The following is a 22,691-nucleotide window of genomic DNA, read 5'->3' on the forward strand; positions in this document are numbered from 1 at the left end:
AGTATTGGCGTCGCAATTAATTTTTCTTTTCGATTAAAAAGCAAAAACTGAACGAGGATACGTTGAAACGAACCGTATAATTTGAATAAATTCGATGAAGAAATCCAACGATGGCAAGTTACAATTACAAGCAAACAAGCAAATAATTGCTTGCAAAGGTTTACGATTCAGCGGCGTTCAAAGTAACGGTATGTAGTTCTCTCAGTTTGAAATATTTTACGGTTCGAAGTGTAGAAACTAGAGAAAATACAATAAAAATGGGGGGAATTGTTTACGTCATGTGTATTATCAACACTTCCACAGTATTTCTGCTACTTCTTGCTAGTTTATGCGCAAATGCTTTTAACACTTTACCGAATTTATTGCTGAAAGTTTCGTAAAGGTAAGATTGAGTTAATATATCTTTTTGTGTCAAAGGAGGCAGATAAGTAATTTAGGTCGCCACTAATTATATGTCCTTCTGGATGAATGTTCAGTAAAATTTAGTGAAAAAAAAAAGGAATAGAAAGAAATAGATATATTTTTTTATTAAAATTGTATAAATACTGTTACAACGAAAGGAAGCAGAAATAAAGAAAAAATTGCGTAATTTGGATCATAAAAAATAGAGAAATATTATTTTAATTAATATTCTATATTGAAATTGTTTCAAGTGTTTATAAAAAGTATAAGAATGGTAGAATCATATATTTTTAGTAATTTTTACGAAATAAAAAAATTAAATTATCGTTGGCCACGAGTAAGTAAATTGGAAGTGTAAAAGGCATGAAAAAATAATCCGAAAGAGTCAAGTTAAACAGTAACGTCTTTGCGGTTTATTTGAACCAATAATTACTATGTGTCCATTATACATACTTTTTTATAAACCAATCATCAGACTACGAATGTTTATGCATTTATAGGAAATCCGAAGATGCAGTAATACATATAATATATAAATATGTATAAAAATATCCGAAGTATAGTACTCATAATAATATCTAATGGGTGAAATAAATCTATTGAGTTCCGTTTCCTCAATTGTGTTCCTAAAACTATAAAACTGCATAAAAATCCGCAATCCATTATACAGAGATCCATTTCTATTTGCTTTAACTACAAAATGTCTTTAAAGATAGTTAAAAACACGTAATTTCTTGACCGAATCTGAATAAAGTACAAAAAAGGCGGGTTATCACCTCGTTCAAGATTCAAAATACGAAATACGACTAAAAGAAATCCTAATTGTAATAAAAATTAGAGAACAACTATCAGGTTCTCGCTAGTTCTCTGTTAGACTCGATACGAAAGTTTTCTTGGATTTCTATTAGACTTTTGCCAGTGTTATCTTTAGCCACGATGGCACAGAATAGGCCTGTTAACCAGCATATGGCGGCAGAAAGCCACATGACTTTCGTGCCACCTAGGGAAATGATCATTTCGTCGAAAGTCAGCGTGGCCATCAGCGAGATTAACCATCCGAAAGCAACTGCAACGGAGACCACTGGTGTCTTCAGTTGTTCCGGAAGCGTGTCGCCTAACAGAGACCAGGAAATTGGTCCAAGACCTAGATTGAACGAGGCAAAGATCAGAGTGATCCATGTGGGCGACATCCAGAAGTAAATGTCGTCATTTTCGGGGTCAGCGTCGCGTAGGCTAAAGAACCAACCTGGAATAGACAGAAGAAAGGGTGTAAAAAGTAACGAGATATCGATTGGTAATTTAATGTTGATTGTAGATTGCTTGTTACGGTTCGTTCAATCAGGCTGAGCTAAATTAAATACATTTGATCGCTTTATATAACACAACTGTATATATACAAAAAGCAATTTATGTACACATACTCTTATCTTCCACTGAACCGTTTCTTTACCACAACTTACATTTAATTTTTATGGTATCAATATTTTGTAATCATATGAAATTTAATATATAAAATTTAATATATGGTCGTAATTAATCAGTATATAAACCATATAAGAAATATAACAGTGTACAGATATATTTCTTAATCGCTGTATATACTGGCGGACAAAGGAAAGTTTGAAATTGACACGGTATAAATTTTAGTAATTTTTGTACTAAAAGTTTGTTACCATATTGGGAACAGTCATCCATTTTACAGTAGGTATGTATTATATTTATTCATTAGCCATATTAAATATAAATTCATATTGTAAAATCATGGTGTTTATTTATACTTCCTGTTTTATAAACTTTCTTTTTTCCGCCATTATAATATGCATAGTGTGGCAGAGCGCGTGATGCAATTAACCAAGAGATTATTTTAGATGTAAAAGTAAGTGGAAAATCTGAAATAAAAATGGTTCATTCGTTTTAAGATTTCAAACTGGAAAACTTGTCAAATACGTATGAGCTTTGTCGGATTTGATGGAACGCAATTCCACAATCGCAAAGAGGTTACTCTATGTGCAAAAATAATAAATCGAAGACATAGAATAAAATTTTAGTATTTAAGTCTCATTTTCAAGAAAATCGAGCTCGAAAATTCTTCAAATACTAATTTCTATAAAGCGTTGCCAAGCTCGATTTTTCGAAAATAAAGCATCAACCAAAAAGAGTTTGTTCTACATTTTCTATTTATTTTTGAATGTACAATAATCCTTCTCCGATTATAACATATATCCTGTCATATCCTGTATGACACATTGTGAATTTAAAAAATGTATATAATACCGATACGTGTTTTAAATACTAAAATCTAGCTTGTTGATTGTTTTTTGTTGAATCGTATTGACAAGTTAAATTAAAAAGAAGTATCATTTAATTGCTTCATGATTTGCTATACTGTGAACACATTCTAAACTTATGATACGTGTATTACAAGTATTTCTTTAAAATCAATGGCTTTCCTCCTACATGAATCTAAATTGTTGATTGTTGTTTATCGAGCGTTTATAAGTCTCCAATTAAGTGCAAATAATATTTCCATAATAAAACCAATATTTCATTTTTTATTTTTATAAAATTAATGGGCTTTTCCTTATATTGATTGTTGGGTATATTTATTATCTATTGAAATATGCAGGATGATGCCAGACAGTTGGTACAAATGGGCGACTCTACGTGAGAAAAGAAGTCGAAAATACTCGAAAATATAGAATACAATTTTTTCATATATTGTTTCGTCTTCAAGAAAATAGAGTTTGAAGATTTAACGAATAAACTTAAATTTGGCTAATTTCGGACTGAACAGGAGTAAATAATCAACATAATATTGTTGACTTATTTTTGTACGTAAATTCATCCATCCACTCGGTTGTACCACCGTCTGACATAATCCTGTACGCTTGGATTACGGAATTTGGAAATATGGTGATGTATAATGATTGAATTAAATGTAGAATACAGAAATATAGAAATAGAAAACGTCGAATAAAAGATATTCCTTTTTGGAAAGAATGAATATTTTTATCCTGATTTTAAATTGTTGTAAGTTCTTTAACACGTTAATGAGTTGCGGTGAGGGTAAAAAATACAATATATGGCTATCCAAAGAATATTTTTTTTAAATGGATGTTTTCATCAGCATGTAGGTGTTTGATGGTATACTTTGTATACTTGAATTGTGTGTAAAGAATGGACAATTAATCTTAAAAAATTAATACAAATATTTAAGATTTTCGAAAATAATGTAATATTTTGTTTTCTAAATTTGTAATTGTGTTTAAGCAAAAAATTCTATTGTTTCCGATATTTAATTACAAAAGAGTACAACCTTGAACCATCACTTTAAATACCATTCCTGTTAAGAATTATTTTCATCTATTTAAATATTCTGAACAAATTTTATAGCATACACAAAATAAAAGCATAACACAAAAGGATGAAAACGTATAATAAATATATAATAGACACAAAAACAACACAGAATACAGTTGTTGTTCTATGTCAAAGAGTTGAAATACGGTTTTTCTTTTAAATTTTCTATGAACGATTGAATCAACAATCGATACACGGTCTATTTTGATTTCTTAATACGCATTGTGTAGCTTGCTCCGGAAGTATTGCAGAAGAGGTCGTATTTTAAGCTGGACCGAAGCCAGCCAGCATCATAGATGCGACCATTGAACGAGTCAGTTTTTCTTAAGAAACTCCATCAGCTATGAATAAATAAAATCACACGGAAAAATATTTATCAGTTGTATATTTATTCCAAATAGACTAAAATGATTTAAACGAAATTGTACATGTACGTAATAAGCATCGATTATTCAAGGCAACTATCACTAATTAAATCACGCATCGGTCTAATTAATTTAGAACAAGTAATTATTATAGAATCGATCGGTGAAAATAACGTAGTGTGAAATTATAATTCATTCAAACTTATATTATTCAGAGTTCCATTCGTGTTTTGACATATATCGAAAATTTCTCAATTATTCAATGAAAAGAATGATATATTTGATTCAGTAATTTTAGATGATTCTTTCAGTTCGACATTTATTTACGATATGATATCGTATTGATAAAGCGTAATGGCATCCAATGAAAATAAAACTAATACGTAAAATAACGTCGAAAATTCTACATCAAGGAGTAAGTATATACTGTGCAATAATTCATGGCACAGGTAAAGTTACGGAAATTCTATGCTTCAAAATAAGAATAGTAAGAATAATTAGAATATCAAAAATGACAAAATTGCGTTGGCTGTTACGTTTTTGACAAAATCATGTTTTAAAGGCAATGTCACTTTACTACAGACAAATAAATAGATATCTTTTCTGAATCTCTCTCGAGTCAAAAATAAGAAGAAACAAATAAAAAATATACAGGGCATATAACTTTATCACCTGAAATATTTCCGTTGTAATACAACATTTGAAAAAATGTTTTCTAGAAAAGTTGCATAGTTTGACAGGCAGCAATGTATAGTAAAAATAGTTTTATTGTGTTGAAAAAAATTAATGAGAAAAAAAGATCAACTTAGTTTTTTTTAAATAGAATGTTACATTTCGTTTATTTGCAAATGATAGCCATTTTGAAGACAAATTCAACAACTTATGTGTAACACTAAGTACTTTAGTGTCAGCGAATGTTATATATCCAATTTATATTTAATTCCATATACATATAGTTTCTATTTAACTTGTGGCAGCAACGGTAGTCAGCAGTGGCAGTTCTGCTACTTTAGGAGCGAGAAGGTTATACCAAAATGAAGTACATATTTATGAAACGCCGACTTTAATGCAATGTGCGTGGTATGGCGAATATCTTTGTTTCAAATTCAAATAATTTTATGAGGAATATGATTACTGTAACAATTACAAAGAATTATTTTTATTATTTTTGTCGTTTGCTACGTATGTAACTCTTTGGTATGTAAAAATATACAAAAATAAAATGCAAATATTTATTCATTTCATTAATGGAATTGTTATTACTGTTATAATTAAACTTAATATTAATAATTTTCATGTAAATGAACTTCACGAAGTCATTTACAGATATGAAGAGAGAGCAGATAGAAGAGAGTAGATAGAAGTATTTCAGCATGTATAGCAAGAAAAAATTTTGTTAAGAGATGTTGGGGGAGATTAACTCGAAAATAATGGATGTTTCAAAATCTTTTTTTTTAATTTAGTAAATAGAAGAAAACAATGTAATTCCTGTTTAAACTCTCTTTAACTATCTTTCACCGTTTTTCAGATATTTCTCGAAAGATCGAAAGAAATTCATTATTTCCTTTTTTGTAAAATACCTTAAGAATGGTGAAAGATATCTAAGGAGAGTTTAAGCAATTATTTTATTGTGTTTACTAAATTAAACGTAAGTAGTAAATTTCAAGTTACTTCAATAATTTATCTTATGTTTAAAGATAATAAAAATATTATTTATCTAAGTGAAATAACAATTAAAATTAATTAATTACAACAAAAGAAGAATCAAAGTCCCGAAAAATTATCCCTCTGAATGAAATATCATGAATGGAATTACAATTATAAAGTAGTGCTAGTAGATTATGATATTTCGAGTAGCATGAATTACAAAACGCTGTTCTATCAAGGATATTTCCGATTTCGCTACATTATGCATTTGAGAATGGTATTTACCTAGCAGTATAAGGAACAATCCCATGAGAAGGGAGGAGAGGGTGAGGAGAATTCGTCGTCCAAGTACGTCGACGAGGAACGCAGCCAAGAGAGATACCAATATTTGAACGGCACCGACGACCAACGTCTGTTCGCTTCCGGTTAGTTCACCGGAACCGCTGGTGTCGAAGAGGATCAGGGCGTAGAAAATCATCATATTGACGCCACACAAGTGTTGGGCCAGGATTACTCCAAAGCAAGTTGCGATGGAACGAAGTACTCGGCGATTTCTTACCAACTTCAAGCTAAACTGATATGTCGAAAAAATCAAGTAATAATTACTTAGTAATTAAGCACATAATTTGGAAACAATTCAAATCTTAGCGTCGGAAATAGCGATTGGTGTTATGTTCGAGTATGTTTGGACATTAATTAACATGAATAAAATGATTCATTATTATTGACTGAATTGAAATTAAAAGATTGCAAAAAATATATGAATAACTGATCTAGGAATTTTGGAAAGCAAGATATTGTAAAAATTGAGTCGCATAAATATATGGTTGATGTCTTATATAGATTAGAAAATCTTCAATTGTTTGAGATTAATATACAAAGTCAGTCTTAAAATATCAACTATTTGTGTGACATATCCAATAATCTAAGAAAAAAATATTTGACATAATAATTAATTAGCCGTGACTTGCATTTTCAATAAAAAGTTAAGATCAACCTGATTTTTTTAAATGGCACTGTGTATTTGCGAAATGGATAGGATTGTAGCTGACGCCAAGTGGAATTCATCGATCTACTACACTATGATTTTCATGTGACCTCGACTTCAGAAACTTTGGCTTAAATAAAATAATTTTCCATATTAGCGTCTCTAATCATTGAATTAAAGTTTCTGAAGTCAAGATCATGTGAAGGTCATAGCGCAGTACATCGTTGAATTCATCTTGGTGTTAGCTACAACTGTATCAAATCACAAATACATAGTACAATTTGCAAAAATCGAGATGACTGACTCTTTATTGGAAAAGGAAATTTTGGAAAACATTTTTTATTGTAACTTCTAACCAAGTCGAAGCTAATTAACTTTTCTTTCAGAGACATTTTTTTGTTAAATTATAGGAAATGCGACAAAAACCTGGTGTGTATTCTTAACACTTTGACTGCCACGTTGGTCATATATGACCGGCTATGGTTTCTTCTGTGACGTCACAGTGCTCATTAGTGGCCGGAGCGCTTGAACTTCTTACAATTGTAAAAATTGAATGAAAATCGAATATAACCGATAAACAGAAGATGCTTTGGAATAAAAAGTGTCCCATTGAACAATTAAACATTTTTATTAGAATATCAATAAAAAAAAAAATGAGAACAAATCTTGCATCTAGCAGTGCACTGTGTTAAAACACTTTAAATATAAATGTGGCTCATCAATACAATCTGGACAATAGGTGGTTACTTTTTTCCTCTGATTCTTAGCAATTTTTTATCCTAATTGGTTAACATTTTTTTATACCACTCTCTGCAAAATTTTCGTGCCAGGTACGCTTGCCCTTCTTTCTTCTGCATTTCGTGTCGCAATCCTTGCCGAATAAGTATATTTGACGGCTCTGGTGAATGGCACTATGTAAGGTGCATTGCGAGTGCCATTTTAAAAGCTGACACCTTGATTTTTGTTTTTGTTGCTTGTTTATACAGTCTCATTGCATTTGAAATTGATGTATTCAACAATAACTCTAAAGCTAATTTTACATACCACTTGAGGATTTTTCTATATGATGTAGAATATGCTATCATTTGATCTGGTAAATTTATAGCACATTTTCCTCTGTTGTAATCTACCACTACCATTGGTTTATTACAAACATAATCTTTTTTGCGGACTTCTACAATTTACCCGAATGTTTCATCGAAATCGTAAAAATGTCACGCTTGTCTCTCCACCTTACTATTATATATAGAATGAACAAATACTGTTTACTAATATCTTCTAAACGTTATATCCTGGACGTTTTGCTTACAACTAAATAACGAATGCGAATGGTTTGTTGAAATAAACGAAGCCCTGTTATAATATGTAGCTATCAACTGTTACCAAGGCACCACGGTGGTCACCCGTGATCACCAATAAGATAAACGGTCCATTAGGGAAAAATGTTGTCTTACATTATGAATTTATTATTATTTTGCCATTATATGCTTTGAATAATAAAAATATTCCCGTGGCGTCCTGAGCGAAATATGTGATTTCGGCGTGGCAGTCAAAGTGACTGTATATCTTGTCAGAAATAAACAAGTGTTTGGTACATAATGTATATACAATAGTTAATCATGAAAGTATCTCACTTATCAAAGGAACTAAAAAGCTGCTGATGATAATTAATATCGTACTTATTGTATATATTTTCGACAATATTATGTATATTTACATATCAATACAATTATTATTAATATATGTATGAAAGCAATTGGACAAGCTAAAACATTTACCTCACAAAAATTTTAGGATGAAACTACATCAGAAATGTTGTGTTGTAAAATATTTAATAGACTTTTACAATAAAAGTTATACATGTCCTGTTTTGCGGTTCCTTTAACGTATTAGGTTGTGATATTAAAAATTTGTACTTGTTTCAATTAACACCAAGGACATAGTAAGCACTATTGACATTGACCTACAATATATTAATTATAATATGAAGTTGATTTGTATGAGTTCATGTAAATAGAACAGATGCAAGTAATATTTGTAACATTGTATTTTATATTCTTTTACTTCTTCGTTTTTAATATAAGTGATGATTAATATGCCAAACAAATTTGTACAACTGACGCTTTTATTATAATTTTCAATACTGTATATAGATTTTTAACTAATTGTATATACATTGTGATTTATGGAATCGCTAAAATAGTCGCAAATGTAATAAAGTCAAATAACAAAATATTTCTATCAAATAATGTTATTATATGTGTTAATAATATATTAAAATTTATTATTTCTAAAATAAAAAATTTAGACGAGGAACGGATTATGCCTATTTTCAACTTTCCACAAAAAATAGATCCCAATCTATTCCATTTGTTATTCCACAAAATGATTAGCTTACATAAGAAGAAATCGATTGTTTGTACCTTTTTCGAGCTAGTCGCAAGAATGAGACGCTTCGTTTCGCTGATTTCGTGCTGGACATCGTAAGTATCGCCGCGATACCATCTCAAGGACTTTTCTGCATTGATCTCGTCGTTCCTCGACAAATAGTAGAGCGGACTCTCAGGTAATAATTTTACTGGCGCGATCGAAAGACACGCGAGCCCACAAATTGCGCTGTACCTTTACGAGAAAAAGAATTAGTTTACATGCAGTTCCCAGAGAAATCGAACCGCTCAGATCAACCTTCATTTAATAAAACATGTCCCGATTGAGAGGAAAAAATCTTGGATTGTTTGAAGGAGTAATTTGAAAGAAACAGGAAGAATTTATTTCTAATGTTTTTATTATTGTTCTTCTGAATATACAGTGGCTCGAAAAAGTATTTAAACATTGACAAAAACTTCTATGAATATATTACGTATGTTACACAAATCATTTTAAAATTTCACTAGCACTGTAATAAGATAGGACTATCATAATTATCGGTAAAATTTGAAACCAATGTGAACATGTATATTGAAGTTATAAAATATTTATTAGAAGCGTACGCAATGCAGAAATTCTCGAAGTAGTTAAACAATCAATTATTCAATTAATTAATACGACACAATATTTAATGGAATCATCTGTAACACTTATTATGTGCTTAAGATGTCTGATGCATTTTCATGTACTGTACTAATTTTTTACTAAATATATGTTTGCAGTAAATATTTTATAACTTCTGTATACATTTTCAAATTTGAGCAATATACTTATGCTAGTTGTCTCATATTATAACGTTAAAAATGTTAAAAGTGTAGTTGCTAGTAACTGGAGATGTTGATGCAACTCTAAACCGACAATTAAAAAGAAACCTTAAAAATGTTTTATTTAAAACTCACAGTTATATACATAAAAGTTTTGGATGTTAATTGTTCCAAACCTTTCTTGAGTCACTATATAAATTTGAACAAAATAGTTAGTGTAGTAGAATTATGGACACATTTCTAACAAAGTCACGTTTTAAAAAATGTGACATTGATTAATTAATTGATTCGTTCACAGGTAATTAGTATTTTAGTTTACAAAAATTATTATTACTGAAATATTTACTGTGCCAGATATATTGATTGTATTTCAACCAACAAAAAGACAATGTTAAAATGGATTGTTTGACGAATTAATCAATCCTAATAATTATTATCAGGAAACAGACAATTAACTACTCATTTTTAATAAAACGAGGTTAAGAAATTAGTTCTTCTTGTGCAATAACGTATATAAGTTTTTGACAAACCGATTTTGTTTAGTATTTTTAATATTTGAAATAATTGAAGAATAATTATTAACAGTTTTTTCTATTAATAGTATGCCAATTCTCTGATATTTATAATGAAATACAAAAATCTAGGTTAACTTCAACATGATTTCCTTGTTTATTTTCTCAATAAAAACAAGTTTCCGTAAAATAGTTTATATATTTTTGTGATTTATGAATATCTTATATATTTTAACGAATCAGTTGATGTATAATATGTTATATTCCGAGCTAATACAGTTATTCTTATGATATTTTGCGACTAAATTGCATAAATCGTGAAAAATAATTTGCATGAATAAACTTTGAAACAAATAATAAAAAAACAAAAAAATCAATCAACATTTTTAAGCTCGTTCATCTTACAGTCATATATTTTTAAAGGTTTTTAAATATCAGATATTACGAAAATACTACACTTCCGAACCAACGTTGACCAGTAAAGCATAGCAAAATTCGCATAATCGTGCGTTATATAATCGTGCAATTTAAGCTTCGATTTAATTAAACTTTGTCAATTAAAATTGCGAATAAACCACTTAATTTTACTTATCGCAGTGTTAAATTGAGGCAAAATAAAATTGCATCAATGTTACGCAACCAACTACGATGGAACGAGTTTTCATAAAATGGGTGAAAATAAACTTGTTGTAAAAAATATTGATATAAAAGGAATAAAATACTTTTGAATCATATAGTGTTACGTCGGGCGACACTCTACTTAAACCAGGCCACACACCGCGGGCAAGATGGGAACCAGATGTCCGCTCATCCTTACTGCGTACCCTCAATAGTCTCAGGGACCCATCATAAATCGCATTAATTTGCTAGCTGAGGTCTTTAGACCGAACAAATATCTTTCTATCGAGGGCGGCTAAGACCCTTCCTAGTCCACCAACCTTCTTTTATCCAATCACAAGCAATGTCTACTGCCCTCACTTTCCTAACCAAAAGTGTCATCAACAAATCCGATAATCCCGTGCGCTAGACACACACATCATTAGCTTTCCTCTGATACAGCATCGTCACTGTACTTTACTTATTCTTCATCGTTAGAATAGTCAACATGTCATTACCGGCTTACTCTCCTTGAATACATACTCGACAGTGTACCCCATAAGTGTTGGAAATATAAAGTTTGTTAATCCTGTTAATATAAAGCCTGTTAATCGCAGCGTTATACTACCTTAACCACCCCTATTATCTCAACGGAAATCAGGGGATCGATCTATTCGCGGCGTCGATTATTATAATCGTAACGGGAATTTACGACTCCCGTTAACGTGTTTCCTCGCGATTGCGTCTCCCTGCGATTGGTCGAAAATACATGGTCCTTCGAGCCGGATCACGTGCCAGTGAAAGGTGCACTTACCAGTGACCATACAGTGCCACGTGTTTACATCAAACCAGCAACGGAGCGTTATCACTCCATCGAAGTCAGTAACGTCAGGAACGTTATCTTCGAAGAGGCATAACCCATCGGTCGAGACACGCTCCCAGGCAGCGTCCCGCCGTAGTTGGACATTCAATAAGTAAAAGGTTAGAATAACTACAATCTAACTACATTAATGATCATGCCGACCCCAACAAAGACCAACGGCATACGTAGAAAGCGCGATAGACTGTTCGAAGGCATCCCAAGGATCACAAGGGAAGCCATCGACAAATACGAGCAGTCCAACATGCAAGAGGTTGAATATTTAAAATCATACCATGCTCTACTTGTGAATGGTTTGGAACGATTTAACCTATTCCAATAAGAGTTAGATGAACTCGATCCAGATGAACAAACATCAAACAGGAACTAGAAGCGTTCAACGCTGCCGTTTCCCTGGACATTAGAATAAGGGAGCTCATGAATGGCAAGCGATCAGCTGCCCCGTCGACCCCCAAGCGCAGCAGTAACCCGTCTAATTATTTTCAGGGTCGTAACGACAATTTAAGTAAAACCAGCAACGCTATTCTAACTCCGCCGATGGAGAACATCGCATCGACTCGAACGCCGATCCCGTCGCACGATATGCAGAGCTTATCGCGTGACACTCACAACGTGTCACCTATACACGACCTGACGACAACCACGTTCAGATCGTCAGCATCGCAACAATCTGATTCAAGGCCACACAACGCCTTGAATCAGCCAATCGCTCAAGATTCTCTGGACCAGAAGGAACTGAATCCCGTCCAGGACAACAGCGGTCATACTCCGCCGACGGAAAATTTCGCGTCGAATCTAGCGCCGATACCGTCGTCTGACACGCAGATCTCGTTGCATGACACGTGCGACTCATTGCATGAAACTCGCAACTCATCGTCTTCACGCGCCTTGAAGACAACTCCGCACAATTCTCTGGACCGGCAGAGAGAGAAAACCTCACCAGGCGACAAGCCGTCGCAGACATTGATCTTTCCGAATCCGTTACAGAATGGGCGATGCTCTGTAACTGTAATTCACAACGAAGAGAGTAACGTCAAGGACACCGAAGCCAATCTGGAATCGAAACCTACGGCAGACTCTCCGAAATTCACGTTGATAGAATTATCTAGGAATAGGCGTTCCTCGATCAACACTTCAACGGTTAATAACTTGTCCTGTCATACGTAACACCTGCCATAAACATCGTATCGAACATTCTCATTCATTCTCCGGGACATTACGTGAAGATTCCTCCTTCTCCATGGCCCAGAGGGGTCGCACCTGCGAGTGACCCGAATCAAAATAATATCTACATTATTGCCATCGTGACTAATCACTTAACTGATATCGATAGTTTTCAGAACACCCCTTCGGATCTCAACGATTGTCCACTGAGCTCACAGATCACTGCATCGGATAAGTCTCTGATTTTGCGTTTTGCGGATAATTGGACCACGTCGGTCCAACCACCAAGCATCATCAAGAAGACGCGATACGGATGGGTCAGCGAGGGGAGCCTTGCCCCCCAATCAACCATAGACTTTCTTCACGCCTCCACAACGCATCTACATGCGAATTTCACTTGCCGTTGTGAAATCGACGAGATGTATAACGACACCTAGGCCGAGATGTTCCACGGTACTTCATGGGCTGAGGTAACCTATAAGGTAGACAACATATCCTGAACGCAACGGCCGTATCATCGAATTCACCCTGGCGACGACGGCCTCATCCAGACCACCACAATTCATCCGGCAACGAGCATCGGGGATCGAGGTGCCACGCAGCTCGCCCTACTATCGAGCCAACCCGATCCAGCAGAATGCGGACAATCAGCAATCAACAAAGAGTCGGGCGGCAGCTTCAATTAATTCTACCTTTGCATGAATTTTGATCGGTACCCTCTACGGGTAACGGGGGGAGGATGTCACGTCGGGCGGCACTCTACCTAGACCAGGCCACACACCGTGGGCAAGATGGCAACCAGATGTCCGCACATCCTTACTGCATACCCTCAATAGTCTCAAGGATCCATCATAAATCTCAGTAATTTGCTAGCTAAGGTCCTTCAGACAGAACAAATATCTCTTGTTTCTAAATCGCTTTCTAAAGATTATTGTCTACTACGGCTGACACGGGAAAGTCAGTTTTTTCTCACGTATGACACTTCACACTAGCAACTTTCTATCGAGGGCGGCTAAGACCCTTCCTAGTCCACCAACCTTCTTTTATCCAATCAGAAGCAATGTCTACTGCCCTCACTTTCCTAACCAAAAGTGTTATCAACAAATTCGATGGTCCCGTGTGTTAGACATTAGCTTTCCTCCGTTACAGCATCGTCACTGTACTTTACTTATTCTTCATCGCTAGAATAGTCAACATGTCATTACCAGGTTACTCTCCTTGAATACATACTCAACAGTGTACCCCATAAGTGTTGGAAATATAAAGTTTATAACCCTGTTCATCGCAGCGTTATACTACCTTAACCACCCCTATTATCTCAACGGAAATCAGGGGATCGATCTATTCGCGGCGTCGATTATTATAATCGTAACGGGAATTTACGACTCCCGTTGGCGTGTTTCCTCGCGATTGCGTCTCCCCGCGATTGGTCGAAAATACATATAGCATTGCAGAGAATTAATTTTACCTCTGGCAATAAGTTTTCAATCAAACGTAACAATATTGAGCTAACTAAATCTACTGAAATTTGTGTATGAGACATATAAAGTTTATGCATATGAAATATAAAATAGAACGGTACAAAAATAAAACACGTATGAAAGTTAACTCGGTGATGTGAAATAAAAAATCACGATTTTCATTTATCTTTCAATAGAAAATAGTAAATAAACAAAATATTATCGAGGAAAAGAGTAATTCTGAATAGAGTTTTCGTTCGTGATATACAATAATCATTTGAAAACGTGCCAGTTTTTATTAACAATTATTTTCTTCTTGATAATAAATGAAAATTTTGATTATTTGTTGTGTTGACCGATTAAAGTTCCCGCGCATTTTAGGTTTATAACATCAAATTTGATATTTTATATGCAAATTTTAGTATTTCTGGTTTACAATAAGTAGGTACTATCGCGTGTGATCGAAACTTTATTGCCAGGGATAGTACACTGTTGAAAAATTTGTGAATCAACATAGTGACACAAATGTAATAACAACCATGGATATAAAAAATTACTGATAAATGAAATGTAACGATGTCATAAATTTAAAAAAAAATTATGCTAATTATAAAAGTATCAAATTTGTTTTTATTACAGATAAAATATTGTGTAATATTCGTATACCTCCACACAGTTTCAACTTCAGTGATTGCGTGAGCTACGTAGAAAGCGTACATCACGCCACAGTTAATAAGAAGTTGAAAGAACGCGAGCAAACGCCCTCGAGTTTCTTTGCTTGCTATTTCGGCCACGTATATCGGCGTCAGAACACAGAATACACCGCCACAGATGCCACAAATAAATCTTCCAATAAGGAATAATACAACCTAGAAACATAATTTTACTAATATTGCAAACGTAATATCCCAAAAAGTTTGAAAGAAAAATATTGTTTTGTTGTAAGTTATCTAAAAAGAATGATAAGACAAAGATTTGATATACACATCTTCAGTGATATACAGGGTGGTTGGTAACTGGTGGTACAAGCGGAAAGAGGGTGATTCTACGCGAAAAAAGAAGTTGAAAATATAGAATAAGAATTTTTCGTTTGAGGCTTTGTTTTCGAGAAAATCGACTTTGAATTTTCACTCGGTACGCGTGCACTTTGTCACGTCTCGTTATAACGGATCTCACTGTAAATCGTTATCTCGATGAAAAAATTAAAAAAAAAAAATTTTTTTAATTAAAAAAAAAATTTTTTTAAATTTTTATTCTATATTTTCGACTTTTTTCGCGTAGAATCACCCCTTTTCCGTTTGTACCGCCAGTTACCAACCACCCTGTATATACTATTTATGTATGTATATATTATGAATATGTATTATTTATTTCGAAATCTTTTTGAAATGAGTAACCTTATGGAAGTAAAACATTTGTTTATTGAGAATTGAATATTATTCACGTACATATCGAATGAAATCAAGAAATTAAAAATGAGTTGAGTTTAATTTAGCTTCTAAGAGGCTGATATATGAGATATGTACAAAATATAGTTTCAGTTAAATAAACACAAGTACCTATTCATATGTTTGCCACTGCCTATGCAGTATTCCATTTTATATAATATAGTTTTTATTCTTTCTTATCACTAAATTATTGTTTTATGTATAGCAATTGCTTTTATTTTGAACAAATTAAAAAGTTATTTAATTCTTCAATTTACGTTACTGTAAAATATGCAACTCGTATAGTTGGAATAATAATTAAGTACTGTAGTATCGTTATTCATTAAGAATAATTATAATTCACCATTGATATATACGTTACGTTGCTATGATTATGTTATTGTAAGTATACTGTTGACGCAATTGCGTTTTTGTTCTTGTGCATCCCGAAGAAATACTTTGTGTTAGAATATAATATAAGATATTAATATGACATTAAACCTATTATTTTCCTCCTTTTATTTCATGTAAATATACACGTGTACGTAATTTTTTAAATATTATATTTGATATCTCTCAATTTCTTTTTCCTTATTAAAAATGAAAATAAAGAAATTGTGTTACATTTCAAAAATATGTATCCTAATGTGTCAAAGAATTCGCAGAGCTAACGTTTTTTTATAATATTTTATATATTATTTGTTAGCAAATTATTGTGCAAGAGAACGTAGAAAATGGAATTTACAAAATAGAATCTTACATACATATTTACACAGAATATCTTTAATTTATAGTATAAACAGTGTCGGTAGGTTCTACAAGTATGACTCGAAATAGTACGAAAATCAGGAATTGCTAAATTGCGTTGAAAGCTTCACTTTCAAGAAAACTGAGTTCGAAAATTTCGAGTACACGTGAATGTGCCAAATTTTTTACTAGATGAAAGTGAGCAATCGGCAAGAAGTTATTTTACATGTGAAAATAAATCAAAAACATAGAATAAAATTGTTTTATTTAGAGCTATATTTTGGAAAAAAATTGTACACGTCCCTGACAAAGTTTTGCGTTACTTGACAAAATCGATTTTTTCGAAAACGAAACGAGACGAGAAAATGTCATTCTACATTTTCGACTTTTTTTCGATTTGTAGCATAATCTGCCAATTGTCTACTCCCATCCAGTGAAGAATTATTCAAATACAGGTACATTTGACAAGTCTCCAAAATATATCTTTTATTTCATTGATTTTCATCTTATTTTAAACTATAGTATTTCCTTAACTATATTCGCGTCATAAATTGTGGGCCACTCTGTAGATATTTTCTTTTTAAAACATATCTTTTCAGCTAAAATTTAGCAGGTAGATTTCATTATGAACTCTTAACTTTTATAAAACTCGGAAAATTTTAAAACACACTAGTCTTCTGCTATCCGAATATTCTGAAATCCGAACAGAACGTCTGCTAGTGACAGATGGTTCTCTCTGTTATAATAATTATTATTATATGTAAAACTATAACCGCAAATGAAAATGATAAGAATTCACGTTGAAGATTTATGTACAAGCTACTAAAAAACTATTGGAAATTAAATATTAAAGTAAACTGGCAACTTCTTTGACTTCTATCTTTGATTCTTATCTTTGATCTCTATCTTTGATCTCTGTGTCTATTTGAACAAGTGAAATTTAATATCAGAAAAGTGATTGTTCTTTTAGGCTACGGTTATATCGGATATACGGATGTGCCTAATTCGCCGTCCGTATACGATCGTATATATACGAGCGAACCAAAGTTCAAAATAAATGAAAATGGTTGTACTGCAATATCTGTACAATGTACACATTGGTCTTCCGATCAATTTGGTTTCCTCGTCCGACTTCTTGCGACTAAGGATAGGTGACTTATATTTTTCGAACGAACGACTATTTTATTTATTAAGTATTCCTTTAGTTTCATGACGTAGAATATAAAAATATGTTTCAGAAATTATCTGATTAATTCTACAATTTTTGGAACAAGCTACAATAGTTTTCTTCTAAATTTCTTCTTCCTTCTTATAAAGAAACCATTTTATTTTTTTGTTTTAATTTTCTATTTATTGATACGAATTTTTAATAAGAGCTTATCTAAGAAACAGTAAGAATTTGCTAAATCCATGTCCATTTCGTACAATATGTATCACAAAACTGATCGACTGAATACGCATCTACTATAATAATATATATTATACTATATATCATATGTAATAGGGTAAGCTTTATTGCACTTTTGAAATGAGATCATCGCACACTAACCTTCTGTCCACGATGGCTGATCATTAGAATCCATGTGAGAAGAAGAACCGGCATCGTCCAGAACATGATCTTCGTTCTAGGGACTCGTCCTGCAATAAACATCATCGATATCGCTCCTATACAGATGCCACCATTTAAAATGCCCCCGATCAATCCGATTTCAGTTACAGTGGCATCGAAATAATTCCTCAGTACAACACTAGCCTTTGAATTCCAACCTAGTGAGATGCCAAGCGCAAAACCGCCCAGGGACGCTGAAATTTTACCAAAAAATACAATGTTCAACTCTCTCATTCCCCCTTTTCTCTTTTCTTTCGTCTCTCAAGTTTTCTTTCCTTTCTTCCATTTGTTTTTCCGTTCATCGCGCTAATTATGTGTTTTGCGGTTAATTTACTCGCGAATCTTGACGAGTACCACACTCGTAGAAGAAAAATGTGTCTTTTTATCATTTTTAATTTTTCTAGAGTCGAGGAGAAAAGGGAAAATTGGATGACGAGCACAGTGGGTCAGACTATCTCAACGTGCTATGTTTTGTGCACGCGTTTTCCTTTGTTGACAAAGTCGGTTGTATCTAACGGACGTTAGGTGGTTAAGCATATACAGATGTTCTCATGCATATGTTAAGTTTATGCGTGATGAGCAGATTGCGGATGTTTATGTATTTATGCAAAATTTATTAAAATTATATAAATGTCACGAAATGCATGTAATGTGAAAAATATATGGAATATTTAAGGCAAATTATTCATACTAATAATTGTTATTAAATGAAGCGAATATTTATTTAGATGCTATTATTTTAGTTAAATCTACAAGAATATGAATTTGCATAATCGTCTGCAGTATAGTAACGAACTTGGAAGTCGTCTGGTATATGTATGATAATGAGCTATTTAGTTAGTATGAGTTAAACTGTGAAATATGGAATTTCTTGTATTAAATGTTAGAACAGACGATTCAATTAAGAAAACCGATTTATTAGTGGAAGATAAAGGGACATCTTATTCTTTATATAGCTTTTTTTACCAGAAAGCTTCAAAAGAAAATACGGACAGCATTTTACAAATATTTACATTACTATTCATATTGTAACATACAATAGTAGATTTCAAGGAAATGAAAAATCAAAAATGTAATTTGAACCACGAATAAAAAAGTTATATTGTACAAGTTGAAAAATATTATAAAATAAAATGCACAATAAGATATTGCAATAAAATAATTATGCGTTTAATATAAGATCTTTATGAATTTCTCTAGCAAGACCAAATATTTAGTTTTTAAAAATGATCTTTCCTTATTCTTCAATCTGATGAATCGTTTTACAAGTTACAGATTCTGTTATTTGAAATTCACAGACATGTGTCCATAGAAGCTTCTATATAAAGGTATAATATACAAAGTACCACAATTGTGATAAGTAAACAAATGAGGTATATCAAAATATATGCCAACACGTAGTTAGGTACCATATTGTTTGGATTCTTAAAATATCTATTTAAAAATAAGAAAGAACTTAATTCTGATAATACATAATTTAATCATTTGTTCGTATCGTTATTTTTTCGTTTATTGCAAAATATTTAATACAACTGTCAGTCAGAATATTTAAAAATCTAAGTTTACTAACAAGTACATACAATCAAAAATTGAAGAAAACAATACTTCCAACTTCTTTTATAATTTTTATAAGAAATATAAAAGCTATAAATAGTTAATAATACAAATAAATCTAGATGGAGAATTAACAACTGACATTTGTATTGTGAAATTTAAAAAATTATTTATTGTTTCGACAAATCAAATCAAGAACTAACTTCCAATGATTTAAAACAAATTTCTTACAATTTTAATAGATGATCGAAAGCTTCTTCAATTTAAAAGATTGTTGTATTAGGAATTTGAATTTGACAAAGATGAAAAAGAGGTTAGCTCACCTACGAAGGCTCCGAGATATTGGTTTAATTTTCGGATCTCGACCACGTTGTCGTTGATCGATGCGGTGGTCATGGTCTGTTGGGAATGATATTTCTTTTTAAATAATTTTGCGTCGTCGACGATGGAAAAACAAGTCGGCTCTATGAAATGAGATCGTAGTCGAGCCGAGTTCCGATTTCGACGTGGCACAATATCGACTTGGGTTCTCGTAAAATCAATCGTAGTCGCCGTTCGTTTTCTGAAACAAAACATAAATCGTGTTATGCCATTTGATCGAAGATTTAATCAGGGTTATATAGTCGTGAGCAGCAGTTTCTTCCGAAATATTTCAATAGTTCTTTTTCTTTTAACAGCAGTATTTATTCGCCATTTATACTTCATTAGTATATTAATATTTCGTCAATACTTTTTTAGAGAAAGATCTATTTTTTCTAATTATAGCCACTCAAATGAGGGTAGACTCCATTGAGGGTAATTGTTGATTTTCGAAAAATTAAACTGCTAACATACATATGTACATACATAGAAGTTCATGGAAACATACAAATTATAATATAGTATAACATATTTCTTATATTTGTTAGATTGATTTGTTATGTTTTAGTATTTCCGTCATTGTCCTTCATTGTATTTTTTTCAGTTTTTCTGGAAAGCAAAAGTATAAGCCTTTTCTTATATCGTCATCGACATTTCAATAAATTTTATGAAATTCTTCATTTAACATATCTTTAATTTCTTCCGCAGGATATTTATTGCTTGTGGAAATTTCTATAAATAATTTTATATGTTCTTTACAATTATTCTTTTGTATTCTTTATGGGTATATATTATATTATATTATATATATATACCTTTCAAATCCATATATTTTTCTCATATACTTTTACATTATATATAGATATATTATTTAATTATCTTATGATATATATGTATGTATAATATTATTTTTATATTACTTCCTCTTTGTTATACTATTTATGCATTTGAAAATATATTTATATTTGTTTACATCAAACTTCTATTTGAAAATTTCTTCCTATTATTGTTATATATTTATTGTTTATTATTCCTGAATAGCAATTGTGTATACTAGTGGTATTGAACATGTGTAATAAAAAGATTCCATATTTACCCGATTATTTTGAAGATTTGTATAGGAAGATTCGTTTCGGCGCTTTTTAATAATGGATTCGCAATACGGGACACTTCATTCGAAAACAAACCGGTTTCAGAGATAATTATAATGATCAACAGTCGTAAAATTTATCACGTGATACTCGCGCGTTTGTATTATACGCGTAACACGCGTATTAAAATTAACTGCGCGTACGCGTATAATTCATTAAAATTTATTTTGAAATTGATCGCCACTCCACAGTCCCACGTACGCGCGTGAGAACTCCATTAAAATTTATGTCAATGTCAAAACCCTACTCTACACAATTAACAAATACTACGCATTGCGTTGCTTGTGTGCTTTTACAATGCACGCGGAAAATTTATCGCTGACGATCGGATTTTTAAATTTTTAATCAAATCTGTTACAAATGATGCTAAACGAAAGACGTACATTCAGTTAAAAGAGCGCTGGAACGTTTAATCTCGCATAATTATTTTATCAACTGTGGAAATATTATTTATAATGATATTAAATTTTAGTGAGTAAATTTATATTGTATTTGTTTGATTTATGACGTTTTACGTAGAGTATTACGTTCAGATCTAAATAATATAAATGTAATTCTGCCAAGTCGCTCATGATCTTAGTAGTCAGTGCGACTATAAACCTGAAATAAAAAAAAATTCTAAACAATGTCGTTCTTTGAGATAAATTTTTAAAAACGGTTTTAAGAAAAGGGCACTATTTATCTATTGTGATATACAGAACACGACAGGATATATTTGAACAAAAAGTACTCTACATAAAGAGGAAAGTCAAAAAACTAAAATAAAATTTTTTCATTCCGACCTTTATTTTCAAGAAAATCGAATTTGAATGCTCATTAAGTACATATTAATTTGATCAATGGCGATTAAATCCGAGCAAGCAACTGGACAAGGAGTATTCTGCATGATAAAATAAGTCGAAAATGTACAATACAACCCCCCTATTTAAGATCTCATTTCCTAGAGAATCAGCATACGCGTTGCCAATGAACTTTCGAATTTGACTTTAAATAAAACAATTGTATACTATATTTTTTTAACTATGTTTACATATAGAATAATCTCTTGCCTGACTATATCACGTACGTGATATAATCTTTATATATCTAGTATAGTATTTTGTATTATATATTGTTACTTATTTATTTCACATACGCGGGATCTTTATCTCAGTAGTACGCAAAGGTAGTACAAAAATGTAAAATACGTAGAAAATATAAGTGTATAAAAAAAGATGTTTAAACATAAGATTTATGAAACTTTATGAATGGAAATCCGTAATATATGAGTAGAACCA

General features: G+C 32.0%; 1 protein-coding gene across 1 annotated transcript; it reads right to left on the reverse strand.

The window, feature by feature from the left end:
• Window positions 1–787: 787 nt before the first annotated feature.
• LOC100749729 (facilitated trehalose transporter Tret1-like) lies at window positions 788–21,514 on the reverse strand. The gene is made up of 7 exons (XM_012390765.3): window positions 21,360–21,514; window positions 20,227–20,465; window positions 18,290–18,543; window positions 15,233–15,435; window positions 9,186–9,384; window positions 6,060–6,348; window positions 788–1,648 (listed from the first exon to the last, which is right to left on the reverse strand). The coding sequence occupies exons 2-7, from the start codon at window positions 20,297–20,299 to the stop codon at window positions 1,251–1,253; spliced, it is 1,416 nt and encodes a 471-aa protein (XP_012246188.2). The 5' UTR covers window positions 20,300–20,465; window positions 21,360–21,514; the 3' UTR covers window positions 788–1,250.
• Window positions 21,515–22,691: the final 1,177 nt, after the last annotated feature.

The sequence above is a fragment of the Bombus impatiens genome, unplaced genomic scaffold (assembly GCF_000188095.3).
Source record: "Bombus impatiens unplaced genomic scaffold, BIMP_2.2 scf_0859, whole genome shotgun sequence".
In the NCBI taxonomy this organism is placed as follows: domain Eukaryota; kingdom Metazoa; phylum Arthropoda; class Insecta; order Hymenoptera; family Apidae; genus Bombus; species Bombus impatiens.

Bases quoted from the DNA above. Each gene is read 5' to 3' on its own strand.
- LOC100749729 (XM_012390765.3), bottom strand. From the start codon at position 20,299: ATGACCACCGCATCGATCAACGACAACGTGGTCGAGATCCGAAAATTA. The intron at 15,436-18,289 runs GTTAGTGTGCGA...TTATGTTTCTAG, and splicing joins TCAGCCATCGTGGACAGAAG to GTTGTATTATTCCTTATTGG. The intron at 1,649-6,059 runs GTAAATACCATT...TGTCTATTCCAG, and splicing joins ATTGTTCCTTATACTGCTAG to GTTGGTTCTTTAGCCTACGC.